Here is a 17,494-nt window from a genome sequence, read left to right on the forward strand (position 1 = left end):
ATTCAAAACAGAAAAAAACAAAAACATTTTCGTTGTTTTAACTGCGGAATAATCGGCCTAATTAAAGTAAACAAAACATCAATAATAAACCACTTTACTGTGACGCTGATTCTCCACTGATCTGAGCTGACAGCTCCCCCACATGACCGAATCATGTCATTACAGCTTCAAGTTCTCAAAGTGCTCAGAGATCTGATGAAATACAGAGAGCGGCCAGCAGAGGGCGCAGATGAGGCGGGAAAAGATGGAGGGATGAGGGAGAAGAAAAAGAAAAAATCATCCTCTGAACTTTCTTACGGTTCTGGAGGAAACTTTGGATGAAACAAATACATTTTTACCATAAAAAATCCAGAAATTACAGATTATTTTTCATAAATTCTCAAGAAAAAATGCAGAAGTTCTCTGACGTTGAAACATTAATTCACAAAAAAGAACAAAAATATCTGAAGAAAATCTGTAGCAAATTTCTGCCTTTACAATGTCAGAAAACATTTAGTTTAAATGATGAAAATATGTAATTTTGTTTTTGATTAGATCTTTTTTCTTGAAAATTCATTAAATTAATTTTAAGTTTCTGAATTTTTAAGGTGGAAATTGACCCTCATCTTTTCTTCTTCCCTATAAACCCGTTTCGTTTCCAAACGTTTCGTTTCCAAACGTTTCGTCAAATGGACCAAAATGATTCCTTTTAGGTTTTTAAAAGCAAAAATCACAAAAAGCTGCGAGTTTCTTTCTACCTGATCAACAAACGAGTTATTTAAATAAGATGTTCATGTACAAAATTAAACTTCCTCAAAACTAGATAATAAAAATAAAACTTTCTGACCTCCATGTTTATTTTATCTGGATTAACACAGAATGTGTTCAGCCGTTTCAGACTGATAGAAACCAGTTCCTTTCAGGGGTCACCCAGCTCCATCTCCACATGCCTCAGGTTAAAGGTCAAAGGTCATGGCAGGACAGCCAAAGACCCTTGATATGGAGACGTAGATCTGTTTTGCTGTTCCTGTTTGGCTGGAGCAGTGGAGCCCATCCTGGGTTTTACTTCCTGCGGGTTTTACTTCCTGAGGGTTTTACTTCCTGCGGGTTTTACTTCCTGAGGGTTTTACTTCCTGAGGGTTTTACTTCCTGCGGGTTTTACTTCCTGCGGGTTTTACTTCCTGCGGGCTTTACTTCCTGCGGGTTTTACTTCCTGCGGGTTTTACTTCCTGCGGGTTTTACTTCCTGCGGGTTTTACTTCCTGAGGGTTTTACTTCCTGAGGGTTTTACTTCCTGCGGGTTTTACTTCCTCAGGGTTTTACTTCCTGCGGGTTTTACTTCCTGAGGGTTTTACTTCCTGAGGGTTTTACTTCCTGCGGGTTTTACTTCCTGAGGGTTTTACTTCCTGAGGGTTTTACTTCCTGCGGGTTTTACTTCCTGAGGGTTTTACTTCCTGGGGGTTTTACTTCCTGAGGGTTTTACTTCCTGCGGGTTTTACTTCCTGCGGGTTTTACTTCCTGCGGGTTTTACTTCCTGCGGGTTTTACTTCCTGCGGGTTTTACTTCCTGCGGGTTTTACTTCCTGAGGGTTTTACTTCCTGCGGGTTTTACTTCCTGCGGGTTTTACTTCCTGAGGGTTTTACTTCCTGCGGGTTTTACTTCCTGCGGGTTTTACTTCCTGCGGGTTTTACTTCCTGCGGGTTTTACTTCCTGCGGGTTTTACTTCCTGAGGGTTTTACTTCCTGCGGGTTTTACTTCCTGCGGGTTTTACTTCCTGCGGGCTTTACTTCCTGCGGGTTTTACTTCCTGCGGGTTTTACTTCCTGAGGGTTTTACTTCCTGCGGGTTTTACTTCCTGAGGGTTTTACTTCCTGAGGGTTTTACTTCCTGAGGGTTTTACTTCCTGAGGGTTTTACTTCCTGAGGGTTTTACTTCCTGCGGGTTTTACTTCCTGCGGGTTTTACTTCCTGCGGGTTTTACTTCCTGAGGGTTTTACTTCCTGCGGGTTTTACTTCCTGAGGGTTTTACTTCCTGAGGGTTTTACTTCCTGCGGGTTTTACTTCCTGAGGGTTTTACTTCCTGCGGGTTTTACTTCCTGAGGGTTTTACTTCCTGCGGGTTTTACTTCCTGCGGGTTTTACTTCCTGAGGGTTTTACTTCCTGCGGGTTTTACTTCCTGCGGGTTTTACTTCCTGCGGGTTTTACTTCCTGCGGGTTTTACTTCCTGAGGGTTTTACTTCCTGCGGGTTTTACTTCCTGAGGGTTTTACTTCCTGAGGGTTTTACTTCCTGCGGGCTTTACTTCCTGAGGGTTTTACTTCCTGAGGGTTTTACTTCCTGAGGGTTTTATCTCCGGCAGCCATTTTCCATTCGACACAATAAATGAACCTAAAGCTTGAAGTTCATCCAAAGATCTTCTGTTGACAGAAGGATGAGTCGGTTTCAACTTCCACCTTCACTTCTCTGGGTTTGAGGTCAAAGTTCAAGCTTCTGGGATGCTAACAGCTAACAGCTGCTGTCGGTGGTAAAAGCAACACCTTGTCACCATGGTTACGTACAGGAACTACAGACGAAGGAGGAGCCGCCATGTTGAAAAAAAACTTTATTACTGCAAGGTTCGGCGGACAACAACATGCGTTTCACCACATTAGAGAATCAAAACGTATTGCACTGATTTCACTCTGCGGGTCAGAACCGCTTCGGATCGGACCCGGTCGGTAACAGCCGTTCCCCGAGGAAAGGTTCCGGTTCTGGAGACGGGTTCTTATCATTCCCAGAACCTCAGCGGATCGGATCATCGGCTCCTCCAGAACCGGAACCGGGACCAGAACCGGTACTGGAATCAGAACCAGAACCGGCTGCAGAGGTGAAAACACTCAAACTGGTTCCGTTTCCTGCTTTCCTCTGTGATAAAACCCGATCCGGACAGGAGAGTCCGACCCGACCCGACAATTCTGGAGGAAGCAAAAGAAAAAGTTTCAGTTTGAGTGAAAAACAGAATAAAATCTGTTCTGAGGTTCTCTGCAGCTGACCCGGTCAGCTTGGACCCGGTCAGCCTGGACCCGGTCAGCCTGGACCCGGTCAGCTTGGACCCGGTCAGCCTGGACCCAGACTCTGGTTCGGTTCTGTCTCTGAGCAGAAACTTTCACATAGAGGCAAATGTGACAAAGAAAATAAAAACAGGTCCAGTGTCGACCCGTTTCCTGCAGCTTGTCAGAACCGGCTCTGTCCAACACCCGGGTCTGGAGCAGAACCGGCCTGCAGGGGGCGCCAAGCGGGCCGTGAAGAACCCGCTGGAAGAGATGAAGGACATGTAAACATCGGACTGCCGGGTCGGAACATGTGGAAAAGCAGAGTGACTCGGAACCGGCTCCGGGTCCGAACAGAACTCAACACGTTGACCCTAAAACACACACAGGGTAAAAACTGCTTAAATACACACACACACAGACACACACACACACACAGGAAGTGACTTCACAGGACTGGAGGCAGCAACACAGCGAGTTGGTCCAAAGGGAACCGCGGACGGGGCTGGAGACCAAAGCACAGCGGCCCGGCCTGCAGGGGGCGCTCTGGGTCCAGAACCAGGCCACTGACTGGACCACAACAGAACCAGAGGGACGTTAGCGTACAGTGGGTTTTCCCCAGTAGGTGGCGCTGAGTCATTAAAGCCTCGGTTACCGTAGCGTGCTAGCATGTTAGCACGCTAGCAGGGGACCGTTTGCCAAGAAGCTTGGATCCAAACGAACACCTCCCAGAACCAGGAAGTGATTTAATCGATTGTTTGCCTGAGCTGCCCCCTGGTGGCCATAAGAGGTTCTGCATGTAATTTCATTTTTCAATATTTTAAACTTTATATTTATTGGGACATAAAAAATATTTTTTATTTACTGGGAATCTTTGAGGAAACGGCTGCAGTTGCTCAGACTCGCCAGCAGGGGGCCTCAGGTTCTGTTTGATCTGAACGTCGGCCTGCAGGTGGCGCCGCGCCACGTTTTGACTCTAACTCTGGGTCGGTTCTGTTTGGAACAGAACGACGGAGCGGTTAGGGTCAGGGTTCTGATCCGGTTGGGCCGCAGTGAAACGGTTCCCAGGTCGGGTCCGGATGGTTCTGGACGCTCATTAACGGGTCACAGAACCGTCTCCAGAACCGGGCCGTTGCTCGGTCCGCAGCCCCAGACCCGGGTTGTTTTGGCTGAAGCGGGAATCAAAACATTATTGTAACAGAAAACAGTCAGAACCGGGCCGGATGGATCTACCGGGTCAGAACAGTTCTGGCGCTCCGGTTCTGCTACTACGTCGTCCTGCCGGAGGCTGGGGCGGCAGGCGGGCCGGCCCGGTCGGACTGGGTCGAGGTTCTGGAGACCGCCCTGCTGGGCGGCGCGGTTCTGGCCGGACCCAGTACGCTCTTAGCTACCGTGGCGATGTGAGTCACGACCCGGTCCAATCCGGACTCGGCAGGCGGCGCCGGGGCGGCGGCGCAGAGCCGGCGGTTGTCGGCCTCTTTCTGCTGTTTGGGAACGCCAGGCGAGGCGCGCGGCGGCTCGCCGCCTGCGGGGGGCGCCGCGGGCTTCGGGCCCTGGGCGTCGGCCTGGGGGGGCGGCTTGCTGACGGACATGAAGGCGCTGCCCGGGGTGGAGAAGCTGGGGGGAACCGGGTCAGGCCCGGCGGCTCCACCCGGGTCCGGAGCGTTCATGTCCGGTTTTCCCGCGGCGGCGCTCTGAGCCGGCCGGTCCGCGCGGCCGAGGGACGGCGGCGTTCCCGCCGGGCCCGACCGGACTGACGTGGGCCTCAGCAGCGGCGTGAAGGCGGCGGCGCGGCGGCCATCTTGGCTGTCCTCGGAGCCGTCGTCCGTCTCGTCCTCGGAGGAGTCGACCTCGTGGATGGCGTCCTGCTTCTGCAGCGACTCCCGCCGCTCGGCGCGGTCCTGCCGGATGGCCGAAAGCTTGTCCTTCAGCTTGCTCTTCCCAGGGGTCAGGCCCAGCGACCCCGTCGCCATGCCGACGGCGCCCTCGCCCTCCTGGCGGCCCAGCTTCCTGGATGCGGCGGCGTGTTTGTGGAGGCTGCCTTGCTCAACGGCGCGGCCGGCGGGCGCCAGCATCGCTTCGCCGCCCGACTCCTGCTGGCCAGAAAGTCAAAATAAACCTGTGATCAATAAACCTGTGATCAATAAACATGTGATCAATAAACATGTGATCAATAAACCTGTGATCAATAAACCTGTGATCAATAAACATGTGATCAATAAACCTGTGATCAATAAACATGTGATCAATAAACCTGTGATCAATAAACATGTGATCAATAAACCTGTGATCAATAAACCTGTGATCAATAAACCTGTGATCAATAAACCTGTGATCAATAAACCTGTGATCAATAAACATGTGATCAATAAACATGTGATCAATAAACCTGTGATCAATAAACCTGTGATCAATAAACATGTGATCAATAAACATGTGATCAATAAACCTGTGATCAATAAACCTGTGATCAATAAACATGTGATCAATACTGGATGTGCAAATATTGATCTGTGTAAATCAGGGATGTCAGCACGCCGAGGGTCCAGCTGGTTTATGATCATAATAAATGATCACATGGTGTCATCAATGACAAATGAATGAAGCAACACTTTGTGATGACTGGCAGAAACATCCAGGGAAAACACGTCCAACAGGCAAACAGCCAAACAAAAATATGTTTCTCAATATTAAAACATAAACTGTTTTATTATGCTGATCCATGATGTTCATATTATTGTCTGTTTCTCAGAAGCTTGTTTGTGTCTCCTGAGACTTAGTAGTAGTTTTAGTACTACTACTAAGTAGTAGTTACTAGTAACTAGTTACTTGATTTGGAAAGAAACTAAGTTACATTAAAAGTTTTAGTTACTTTCAGTAATTGCTGACAACAATCTGCTGCCTGTGAAAATCACAAGGATCTGAAGTTATCAGTTACATCATCAATGTGTCTCCAGTTATTAGGTTATTATTTAATGGTTACAACAGAACAAATCTTTAGTAATTAGTGCGTGTTTTTCTGTGCTCCACTACTGTCTGGAAAACTGTAAGAAGGATTTAAAGCCCCCATCCTGCCCTGGGCCTCCAGGTTGGGCGTTACGGCCCTGGCTGCAGATTAGTGACAATTTTATTTATATTAATAATTATAATGACAACTTTACAAACTCGTTCATTCGTGGCTGTTTTTATGTTTATTGCTGTTCAGTAGCAGATGCAGCCCAGCTTTAGCTTTAGCTTCAGCTTTAGCCTCAGCTTTAGCTTTAGCCTCAGCTTTAGCTTCAGTTTTAGCTTTAGCTTCAGTTTTAGCCCCCTAAAACTGTATCTCAGTTTACTTGGTTTACTGTTCAGTCTGCTAGTCCACAGTGTAGCCTGGCGCCACGTTAGCATGTGTTTACTAATGCAGGTACATTAGCTGGTGGTTGTGACACGGCTACGCGCGATGTGATGCAGAATGGGCATCAGCCAATGAAACGCAGCCGCTGTGGTCCATTAAGATCACACTTCCCATCTGCTACATCAGGATCTGCAACCCGAATCTCTGGAGACACAAGTGGCTCTTTGGTTCACATATTAAATGATGAAATATTTAATATGACGTGGGCCTCCTGGTCTGGAACCAGCATACATTATATCTATATATATACACATCTATATATATATATATATAAAAAAAAAATTCCCTTCTCACCCACCGCGGGTGGTTCTTATCCTCTGAGCTCGGGTCCTCTACCAGAGGCCTGGGAGCTTGAGGGTCCTGCAGTATCTTGGCTGTGCCAAGGACTGCACATTTCTGGACTGAGATGTCTGATGTTGTTCCTGGGATCTGTTGTAGCCACTGATCCAGTTTGGGGGTTACTGCCCTGAGGGCCCCGATGACCACAGGCACCACTGTGGTCTTCACCTTCCAGGCCCTCTCCAGTTCCTCCTTGAGGCCCTGGTATTTCTCCAGTTTCTCCTTTTTCCTGATGTTGCAATCACTTGGTATTGCTACATCTACCACAACGGCTTTCCTCTGTTGTTTATCCACTACGACAATGTCTGGTTGGTTCGCCATTACCATTTTGTCTGTCTGGATCTGGAAGTCCCACAGGATCTTAGCTCTGGCGTTCTCCACCACCTTTGGGGGTGTTTCCCACTTTGATCTCGGGGTTTCCAGTCCATATTCTGCACAGATGTTTCTGTACACTATGCCTGCCACTTGGTTATGTCGTTCCTTATATATATATATATATATATATATATATATATATATATATATATATATACTTATGATTTTAAGTAGCAACCCAGTACTTAATTCAGAATGATTTTTATGAATGGAAATTGTGTAAATCGTTGAATTTATTTATTGGAAGATTATTTTGTAGTTCAGTACAAAATTTGTGTACATATGTAAAAACTAGTATAAATGTTGGGTTAGTCTGATCCTTTGAACTTTGATTAGTGACTGTTGTGCTGTTTAGTAATTATCACCCAAACCTGAGTCACTAACATAAGGTGAAACTGCAGGGCAGAGGTCAGGCTGTTTCTGTGATCAGAAGGATTTTGTTCACGTTGTGATTGAAAGAAAACGGCTGCATAACGTTCAGTTTTACCTGAAGATAAACTGGTTTCAGTACCTGGAGGCTCTGCAGACTCGGCTCCCTTTGCAGAATCTCCTTCTTGAACTCAGAGTGTGAGACGTCCAGGCTGTGTTTCCGCGCCGCCCCCACCGCGGCGGGCGATGACGGCGAGCCGGACAGCGAGGCGGCGAGCTTCTCGGCCGACTGCACCCTCTTGAGCAGCGGCGAGCGCGGTGGCTCGGCGCTCTTGGGCCGGGACATCTGGCGGCCCGGTGGCGGGGAGGAGTGCAGCTTGACGGGGAAGGCCGACCCGGCGGCGTGGCCCGGCAGCGGAGACGGCGAGCGCTGCGGCGAGCTGCCCTGCGGCGTCGGCGACGGCGTGCGCGCCAGCGGCGACAGCGGGATGTTGCCGGCGGACTTGCGGCGGGGGGAGCGGTACTGGCGCTGCAGCTTGGGGGCCAGGCCGTGCAGCGAGCTGGGCCGGATGTGGCCCGAGCCGGCCGGGGAGTTGGGGACGCTGGAGCCGGGCGAGCTGCTCTGGGACGAGTTCCCCCCCACTGGGACGAGAAGCGGCGCAGTTAGAGGGGAACCCTCCACCGGAGCCGGTCTCTGTCCGGCCGACTCACCTGAGTGGGCGGAGTCCGGAGCGGACCTGTGGCCCTGCGTGGGGCTCCGCGGCGACAGGTTGTGAGTGGGCGAGCCGGGGCCGCTCTCGCCCGACGACAGCGAGCGGTTCAGCGACGACAGGCTGCGGCTGGTGTGCAGCAGAGACGCCTGCTTGGTGATCTTCCTGAACAGAGACGTCCGCTTCTTACTGCGGACAGACGTCATCATCAGACTAATGCAGGAGACCCACAAGGCCCAGAACCAGGACCAGGACCTGGACCAGAACCTGGACCAGAACCAGAACCTGGACCAGAACCAGAACCTGAACCAAAACCTGGACCTGAACCAGAACCAGAACCAGAACCTGGACCTGAGCCAGAACCAGAACCTGGACCAGAACCAGAACCAGTCGGCCATCTTTATTATCAGGACCAGAACCAGAACCTGAACCAGAACCTGGACCAGAACCTGGACCAGGACAAGAACCAGGCCCAGAACCAGAACCAGAACCAGAACCTGGATAAGTATAATGAATGAGTATTTATTGATCCATATCAGTTTTCATCAATAGCTGATCAGCTACTGGCTCAGAAACCTTCATCTCATCGTCAAGGTTGGAGTTTCTAAAGCTGGTGTGACCCCAGATTGACCCCAGATTGACCCCAGACCGACCCCACCTGTCCTGCCCCTCCTTGCTCTTCGTCTTCTTGTTGCGTCTCGCCATCTTGGACTTGTGGTTGGTCTTGCGCGCGGGGCCGACTCTGATGGACGTGTTTTCAAACGGCGTGGCAGAAATGGACACCTTGGCTCCACTCTGAGGAAACACAGCAGAATGAACGAAGGCTCCGATTGGCTGCCTGGACAGACGCAGGGCTCTGATTGGCTGCAGCCGTCCTGACCTTCAGGATGAGCTGCACCACCTCGGTGTGGACCAGGCCGTGGACCGGCTCGCCGTTCACGTGGGTGATCAGGTCGCCCTCCCTGAGGCCGGCGTCGTGCGCCGGGCCGCCGTCCTCCACATGCTGAGGGGGGAGAGCGTCAGTTAGGGTCAAAGTTCACGCCCCAGACAGGGGCAGCACTTCCTGCTTTCAGTTTTACAAAATGTCCTACTTAAAGCACCGTTCCTCCAACCTGCCGACTGCTTTCAAGGCACTTAAAGAGTTAGAAAATGTTTCTGATTTATTAAATGAAAACTAGTTTCACATCCAGAAACTAAAATCCAGGAATTTGTTTTGCATCGTCTGAATTTGGTGAAACATTTTCATCTTTTGCTGAATGTTAAGATCTTCAGATCCTACAAAGATTTCCTAGGATTGGAGCTGAAAGGACAGAAACAGCCAATCGGAGCCAGGAGGCGGGTCTTAACGCTGTCAATCAAGCTTCTGGAAATACATCCTGGAAAACAACCTGGAAGTTCCTGTAACTGGAAAGCTCGATGTGTTCACTGGTTTCAGAGGCAGAACTGTGGTTGGGTTTTGTCCTGGAGCGGTTCTGCTCGGCCCGGTACTGACCCAGACCATGTGATGGACGCTGTAGATGTTGGAGTCTCCCATGTAGACCCGGATGGCTCTCAGCGTGAAGCCGTACTTCTTCCCGGCCCGGTGGATGACGATGGCGGGCTGGACGCCGCTGACGGCCGGGGAAAGGTCGCGGCTGGGCGAGGAGTCCCGGGACGACGGATTGGACGACTGTGAGTGTGGAGACATGGGGCTGGCCAATGGCGACGCTCCGTGGTGATCTGCGGACAGACAGAGGAGTCAGAGGAACGTCCGGCGGCACCGGCAGCTCTGGGAGTCGAACCGACCTCCTGGGATCACCAGCGACAGCGTGTTCGCCGACGCGGACTTGATGACCTTGGCGAACGGCCGGGCGCTCGCCGCGTGTTTGTCTGCGTCTCCGGACAGCAGGCGGTGGCGCGCGCGGCGGGCCGCCAGGTCGCTGATGGCCCTCGGTGTGGACGGAGAGTCGCCGTCCGCCGCCGCCTTGGTCGCTGCGCCGCCGTCTCCAGAGCTTCCTGCTGCAAAGAGTCGGCCATCTTTATTATCAATGAGGCTGACGGTCAGAGGATCAGGAACACCGCGGCGACACTGACAGCTAAGCAGGCAGGGCAGCATCCTTCACCGGGAGCCAAGTTGCTGCCGTTATTTCTCATTACAAAGAAACGAGAAAATAAATTTACCTCTGAAAAATTCAAGATGGCCGCCGTGGGTGTAAAATCAATAGCAGTGCTAATTTAGGCTCATTAACTGCTAATATGCTAAACAAGCATCTGAGCCATGCTAACGCTAAATACGTGACGGATTTGAAAGCTTTGGGTCAGCAAAATTCCTCCAGTTGGAACCAGAGAAGTTTATTTTATTTCAATTTTATGGACTTTATGATGTTCAAATTGATGATAAATTTCACAACAAGATGATAAGAAAGAGTCCTGCCATATGAATCAGAGCTTTGATTCGACCTGATTCCTTCTTAGAGGTAAAAAACCCACATTTTTAATGTTTTGGTTCAATTAGCTCAAAATGGCCGCTCCGGTTGCTACTTTGGTTCATTTGTCACTAAAACGCTTCTGCTGAGTCTCAATTCCCTCAAGTTTTAGTCAAGATGTGGATTTAAAAGTCCAAGTTGTGTTTTTGTGTTTCAACAAAGATTTTTAGTGTTTTGCTCCATTTAGGAAGAATTTATGAGTTTCTGTGTTTAATCAGTCAGGCTAACAGCAAAAAGGAACATGCTGACCTTCACCAGGTGCTACAGGTTGATACGGTGTGTGTGTGTGTCGGTGTGTCTGTGTGTGTGTGTGTGTGTGTGTGTCTGTGTGTGTGTCTGTGTGTGTGTGTGTCTGTGTGTGTGTGTGTGTCTGTGTGTCTGTGTATTTGTGTGTGTGTGTATGTGTGTATTTGTGTGTGTGTATGTGTATTTGTGTGTGTGTGTGTGTATGTGTGTATTTGTGTGTGTGTATGTGTATTTGTGTGTGTGTGTGTGTGTGTGTGTGTGTACTGACGTGTGGCCTTGCTCTGCTGGCTGCTGGTGGGAGACTCTTCCAGCTTCAGCTCCACTGGGAGCTCTGGGATGGACAGCGGCAGCTCCTCGGAGCGCGGGCCCCTCGCCAGGCTGGGGCTCTTCCTGCTGCCCCCTGCTGGACCGACCACACACAGCAGCAGGTTATGACCTGTCAGACTGACCTTTAACCCCAAGCTGCAGCTGCAACAACCTGTTCAGGATTTCTGCAGGTTTCACCAAATCAAATTTAAGCCTTTTGAAGACTTATGAATACAGTTTGACATCCCTATCTCTACAGAAAAGTACAAACTTTCCTATGAAAGACTCAGAAATGTTAGCGAGCACGAACATATTAGCAGCTAGGTAGCGGTAGCCTCAAATACCTCGAGTCACAAAAAGCAACAAAGATTTCTGAGTTCAAATACGGTGAGAAAATAAAAATATGAAGAATATACAAGATTAAATCACCCAATCAAGACAAAACTGAAATTAATTTAAGACTTTTTTAGGGTGTGTGTTGTCATTCCTGTTTTTGAGGAAAAACAAGAAGCTGTTAGTGAGTCAGGCTCACTAGTTAGTGAGGCTAACTAGTACTTCTGACAGAGACAAACTTGATTTCTCCTGGATAAACCGGGAATCTGCAGGTTTCAGCTAATCAGAAATAAGACTTTTTAAGACCTCTTTTAATGCCACCTGGAATTAAATCTATAAATATGAGGGGTGATGCCATGATAGAGGCTAAAAAGTTAGCTAGCTAGCTAGTGTGGGCATGTTAGCAGCTATTAGCGGTAGCCTCAAACACGTCGAGTCACAGAACGCACTGAAGATGTTTCTAAAACCTGCCTTACAGAAAAATCCCAGGAGACAAAAACATTAAACCTTCCTGCCACGACAAAACGGAAGTATTTAAGACCAACTTACATTTTTAAATGCATTTAAGACGTTTAAGGCTTTAACTTTAGACACCAATTTAAGACTTTTTAAGGAGCCACCCTAAGTGGAAGTGACGGGAGCGTCTGATGTCTCGTGATCTGCAGCTGATCTGACGGACGGTCTGCGCTCACCTGCACTTCCTTCCTCCTCGGCCGAGATGGCGAAGCGCGGCATCTCGATGATGGCGGAGCAGCAGCGCCTGCGGACCGTCAGCGGCGGGCTGGAGTCGCTCTCCGTGTGCGACGACTCGGAGACGGAGAGACGCTTCCGCAGGCTGCAAGGACAAGAGACACGACGGAAAATAACGGCTCACAGCGTCACTTTGCTCTCTGGTCGTTAAGAAACGACCAATGATCGTCTTTCATTTTATTTTATGACGGAGTATCAGGCTGCAGGAAACTTTCTTTAATTATGGGAAGAAAGTCAGAATATCAGCAGGATAAAGAAGCAGGAAGAGAAAGTTTAGGTGAAATGATGAGAAAACATTCGTCTATTTTGATATTTAGTTCATGAAATTACATCTTTATTCTGGTGATATTACGACTTTATTATGATTTCATAATTATTTCTAATATTAATAACCTTTGACCTGAATTCAAAATGTACATAAATAGAAGCTGTGAAACAAGATGGCCGCCGTGACGGACCGATGGAGAAAAGCTCAGTGTTTACTGCTGGTGACCGACGGCGACTCACATCTCCGGCGATCCGACCAGCCAGGTCCGGTCCCGGGTCTTGAGTCCGCTCAGGCTGTCGCTGACGCGGTCGCCTCCTTCCTCGCTGAGGCTGCGCTTGGTGGGCGGCGGCGTCCGCTTCTCCTCGTGGAGAGACAGACGCTCCATGCTGCTGTACACCTGCAGGGACAGGGATAGTTTCCAGCCTATCGATCAGATAGGCTGATCGATTGGCTGATCGATAGGCTGATCGATAGGCAGCCTATCGATCAGCCTATCTGATCTCAAGGCAGTGCAGCCATATTTATATGTGATGATCCTCAATTCATTACATTTATGTCTGTTCTTTATTATATTCTGAGAAGAACATAATAACCGGAACCAGAACCAGAACCCCCTGGGACTGCAGAGGCCAGATGAGCAGATACCCGGGTATCGGGTCGGGTATCAGGGTATCGGGTCGGGTATCAGGGTATCGGGTCGGTACCTTGCTGAAGCGCGGTGAGCAGGACGAGAACTGCCGCAGCTCCACGTGTTCGTCGTCGTTGGTGTCTTCCTCCTCTGAATCCAGGTGGTGGTACCGGTCCGAACGGGCTGACGGGCGAACACACAGCATCGGTTAGTGAGCTCCACGCAGAACTGGAACGGAACCGGGCCGGGACGTACTGTCGAAGTAGCTGGTGTCGTCCTCGGACTCCAGCTGAGGGATGAACTCGGCTTTCTGCCTCAGCAGACCGTTCCAGTCCAGATCCGTGAAGAAGGAGTTCTGCTTCACCTCGAAGGCTCCTCCTGACCCAGAACCAGAACCAGAACCAGGATCAGAACCAGAACCAGGACCAGAACCAGAACCAGAACCAGAACCAGGATCAGGACCAGAGCCAGAACCAGAACCAGGATCAGGACCAGAGCCAGATCCTGGCTAACTACATTCTTACAAACGTTGGTTGGTTTATTTGCTTCTCTCAGTCTCTATTAGAAGTGCTTTGGCACCATCTAGTGGTCAGACTGTGAAATGCACATATCAGTTTGAATTTTGCTGATAAACTCAATAATCTAAACTTTAGGTTATGTTGTGCAATAAAAACAGATTTACAAGGATTAAAGCACGTCGTATATTGGCAATGAAGGGAAGGAGAAGCGCAGGTGTAGTCGGTACCTGTCCCGAGCCGCTCCAGCGGGTTCTGGCGGAGCAGCTTGGCGATCAGGTCCTGCGCGTCCTGAGGCAGCGCCTCGTCGCCCTCCGGCCACACGATCTCGTCTGAAGGAGAGCAAACAGGAAGTCGGTCAGAGGGAGCCTCCGTCCCGAGCGGCCGGTTCCGGCTGCGGCTCACCGCTGATGACCTGGCCGAACAGCTCCTCCGGCGTGTCGCCGAAGAACGGCGCGCAGCCCACCAGGAACTCGTACAGGATCACGCCCATCGCCCACCAGTCCACCGGCTTGCCGTAGCCCTGCCGCAGGATGACCTCTGGGGCGATGTACTCCGGCGTGCCGCACACCTGCAGACGAGCCGCGAAGAAGAAAAAAAACACGTGAACCCGACCGGACCGGAACCGAGCCCGATCCGGACCGGGCCTGGAGCGGTACCTGCTTGTCCAGGAACTCCCGGGTATCCTTCTCGATGTGGCCTTCGTACAGGTTGGTGGTCAGGCTCATCAGGCCGATCTTGGAGAGGCCGAAGTCCGTCAGCTTGATGTGTCCCAGAGACGTGATGAGGAGGCTGAGGAGGACAGAGACGGCATGAGCTGGGCGGCCGGCTCGCAAGGTTCTGCACGGTTCTGTCTTCGGGAGTCTCACTTGTCGGGTTTGAGGTCTCGGTGCACGATGCCGTAGTTGTGCAGATATTCCAGCGCCAGAACAGTTTCGGCAAAGTACATCCGCGCCATGTCGACGGGCAGAGCGCCGATGTTCTTCAGCAGCGTGGCGCAGTCTCCGCCTGGACGGACCGAACCGCAGACGGACACGCAGCTTACCAGCTATTATGCTAAACCATTACACATGAAGCTCCAAGATACATACTGGTAAATATTTCAGGTTCGGACCGGAACCTGTGACTGAACCAGAACCAGAGCGGCGGGTCTCTTACCCTCCACGTACTCCATGACCATGCAGAGGTGGCGCCGGGTCTCGAAGGAGCAGAACATGGAGACGACGAACGGGTTCTCGGCGAAGGTCAGGATGTCCCGCTCCACGAAGGCCTGCTGGATCTGGTTCCGCAGGATCAGGTTCTGCTTGTTGATCTTCTTCATGGCGAAGCGCTGCCGGGTCTCCCGGTGCCGCACCAGATACACGGCGCTGGACGGACAAAAGAGGCGGGAGTCAGATGGAACCGGGTCTGGTCAGTAGGTCCCGGTGCGGCCCGGTCCGGTCCGGCCCGGTCGGTCGTACCCGTACGCCCCGTTGCTGATCAGCTTGATGTTCTCGAAGTCTTCCTCTCGGGGCGTTTTGGGTTTGGGCTGCGGCGCTGCAGGGATGGCCGTGGTTTGGCTCTGAAACGGACCAGAGAGGCATCAGAACCAGAACCAGACCTGGGAACAGGCCCGGTTCTGAGCGCTGACTCACGTCGACCGAGTCGTCGGTCTCCGGCGTCTCTGGGTTCCCGCTGTCGTAGCTGCTGAGCTGGGTCATTTCTGGAAGCAGAGACACAGCGACGACCCGAATGAGACCAGACTCTGGTTCTGATCGGGTTCTGATCATACCTGGATTCTGAGGTTCTGCTTTACCCTCCAGCGGATCGCGGGTCAGGCCCAGCTGGCTGATGATGTATCGCGGGATGTCGGACTTGATGCCCTGGCCTTCCTTGGCGTGACCCTCGGCCGCCTCCAGGAGGTGGTAGAACTCCTCGGGGTCAAACTCCTGCAGAGGAAGAGGAGGGTCAGGAGGAAGACTCTGAACACAACGGGTCCGGTCCGGTCGGGTCCGGTTCCCACCAGGCACTCCAGCAGTCGGGCCGGCCGGGCGATGATGATCATCAGCTTCTTCACCAGCTGGGTGACGAAGGTCACCTCCTCACTCTCTGAGCGCTCATGGGCCTGAAACGCACAGAACCGGGTCAGCTGGACCGGATCGGAGCCGAGGTCAGAGGTCAGACATGAAAACACATATGGATGGATGAGAATCAGAAACAGATTCTGTTCTGGTTCTGATCGACCCGGTCTGTTTGATGCCGTTTTAGCTAATATGCTAACAGCAGAGCTAGTTTTAGCTTAAGCTAACTGAACATGTTTAGCACACTTAGCTTGCGCTAAGCTAATCTTTCCAGGTAAGTTTTGTAAATGCTTCTTTATCTCTAGCTTGTGCTTAAACCATGTTAATGTAGCGCTTTAGCTTTAGCACAGCTTGAGTTAGCGGCACTGACTGTTTATTGAAGCCGACATGATTTCAGATATTTCCCATCAGGCATTCTGCTGGGACGCCTTCATTTAAACCTTTAGTTTACAGTCTTAAAAATACATTTTTTAAATTCATTGATGAGTTAGTTTGTACTGTTAGGAGCTCCCAGAATGCTTCAGGAGACGGCGGCTTTACAGAAACGTAAATAAAACATAGAAAGTTTTATTTTTGATCCCAGTTTGTGTTTTAGATTATTAATCTGATCCAATCAAATATCCAAATGATTTTGGGTCATTTAAATCACGTTGAGTGTTTCTCCGTTTGATGCCATGTTGACCTGGATGCAGGTCGCCACGGTAACCGTTGCGGAGCCTGCCAGGTAGGTCAAAAGGTCACGACCCGGTGAGGAGGAGAGATGAAGGCAGGGAGGAGGTGATGCAGCTCGGTTTGGACAGAGACACTAAAGAAACAGGAAGCAGAATCGCTAAAGCGGTCCAGAACCGTGCAAAAGTCTTGGGTCACTCGGTTTGGATCCAAACATCCAGATTTTTTCTCCAAGTTTCTCAGGATTCCTGAAGATTTTTCCTCTTTTTCTCCTCCAGTTTGTGTCTTAAAACTTTTGCACAGAACAGCAGGAGCTGATCAGAACCGCAGGTCCAAAGCCGGAGCCAGTGGAGAACCAGAACCGCTGGACAAAACTCAGAACGTGAACTCAACGGTGAAGTGAGCCGTCCTCCTCCTCTGACATCCTTCCAGGTCCCACCGGTTCTGGTCCGGTTCTGGTTCCAGGCCGTCCAGAGCAAAATGCAGCCTAACGCCAGAGAGCCGCTGAAGTCATCCAGACAGATGTTCTCTCCTTCATCCTCCTCTTCCGAGTCCGAATCAATCATAGCCAATCACGGCAGGAGGAATTCCCTCAAGCCCCGCCCACGCTTACCGCCGCCCCCCGCTGGACGGGGAGGCATCCATCAGCCGGCGGCGACCAGCGGGCCATGAAATGAACACACACACACACACACACTGAGCTAATAGAGACGTCTCACACGCCATGGAAACTCGCCCCCAGCTCAGAAACAGGAAATGGACCGGAGCGTCCGGAGAACCGGACCGCTGGTGACATCATGCTGCCACTGATGTAGGTGACAAAGATGATGAAGGTGATGAAGGTGACGGAGCGTTGCGTCACGCTCTGAGCCGATCGAAGCTGAACGGAGCGGAACCGGGTCCGACGGTTCTGGTCGGTCCATTTAGGGGAAACGGCATAAATTTAAATATTCAATAAATTTTTAATTTCTACGCTTAAAAAACGGATGAAAACGGCTGGCGGACTTATTTTCTTTCACGACAGTTGGAATAATTAATCACTTTTCCATTTGTTAAATTCACT

At 50.6% G+C, this 17,494-nt stretch overlaps 1 protein-coding gene across 18 annotated transcripts in view; it reads right to left on the reverse strand.

Annotated features, from left to right (window-relative positions):
* Positions 1-2,562: 2,562 nt before the first annotated feature.
* mast2 (microtubule associated serine/threonine kinase 2) overlaps positions 2,563-17,494 on the reverse strand; it is a 65,161-nt gene continuing 50,229 nt past the window's right edge. For 13 of the 18 annotated variants that reach the window (XM_055059325.1, XM_055059284.1, XM_055059305.1 and 10 more), the window contains 21 exons: positions 15,705-15,806; positions 15,498-15,630; positions 15,337-15,404; positions 15,163-15,263; positions 14,861-15,069; positions 14,572-14,710; positions 14,362-14,494; positions 14,108-14,273; positions 13,933-14,034; positions 13,443-13,565; positions 13,264-13,370; positions 12,799-12,956; positions 12,234-12,376; positions 11,171-11,305; positions 9,977-10,189; positions 9,684-9,910; positions 9,072-9,194; positions 8,850-8,986; positions 8,193-8,380; positions 7,624-8,123; positions 2,563-5,100 (listed from right to left, as the gene is read on the reverse strand). In XM_055059325.1, coding sequence (XP_054915300.1) covers positions 4,273-5,100; positions 7,624-8,123; positions 8,193-8,380; positions 8,850-8,986; positions 9,072-9,194; positions 9,684-9,910; positions 9,977-10,189; positions 11,171-11,305; positions 12,234-12,376; positions 12,799-12,956; positions 13,264-13,370; positions 13,443-13,565; positions 13,933-14,034; positions 14,108-14,273; positions 14,362-14,494; positions 14,572-14,710; positions 14,861-15,069; positions 15,163-15,263; positions 15,337-15,404; positions 15,498-15,630; positions 15,705-15,806 — 4,035 coding nt within the window. In that variant the 3' untranslated portion in view covers positions 2,563-4,272. The remainder of the gene's footprint in view (positions 5,101-7,623; positions 8,124-8,192; positions 8,381-8,849; positions 8,987-9,071; positions 9,195-9,683; positions 9,911-9,976; positions 10,190-11,170; positions 11,306-12,233; positions 12,377-12,798; positions 12,957-13,263; positions 13,371-13,442; positions 13,566-13,932; positions 14,035-14,107; positions 14,274-14,361; positions 14,495-14,571; positions 14,711-14,860; positions 15,070-15,162; positions 15,264-15,336; positions 15,405-15,497; positions 15,631-15,704; positions 15,807-17,494) is intronic. The other 5 variants (XM_055059259.1, XM_055059360.1, XM_055059359.1 and 2 more) reach the window with 3 other exon arrangements.

This window comes from Poeciliopsis prolifica, unplaced genomic scaffold (genome assembly GCF_027474105.1).
Source record: "Poeciliopsis prolifica strain line A6 unplaced genomic scaffold, Auburn_PproV2 SCAFFOLD002, whole genome shotgun sequence".
In the NCBI taxonomy this organism is placed as follows: Eukaryota; Metazoa; Chordata; class Actinopteri; order Cyprinodontiformes; family Poeciliidae; genus Poeciliopsis; species Poeciliopsis prolifica.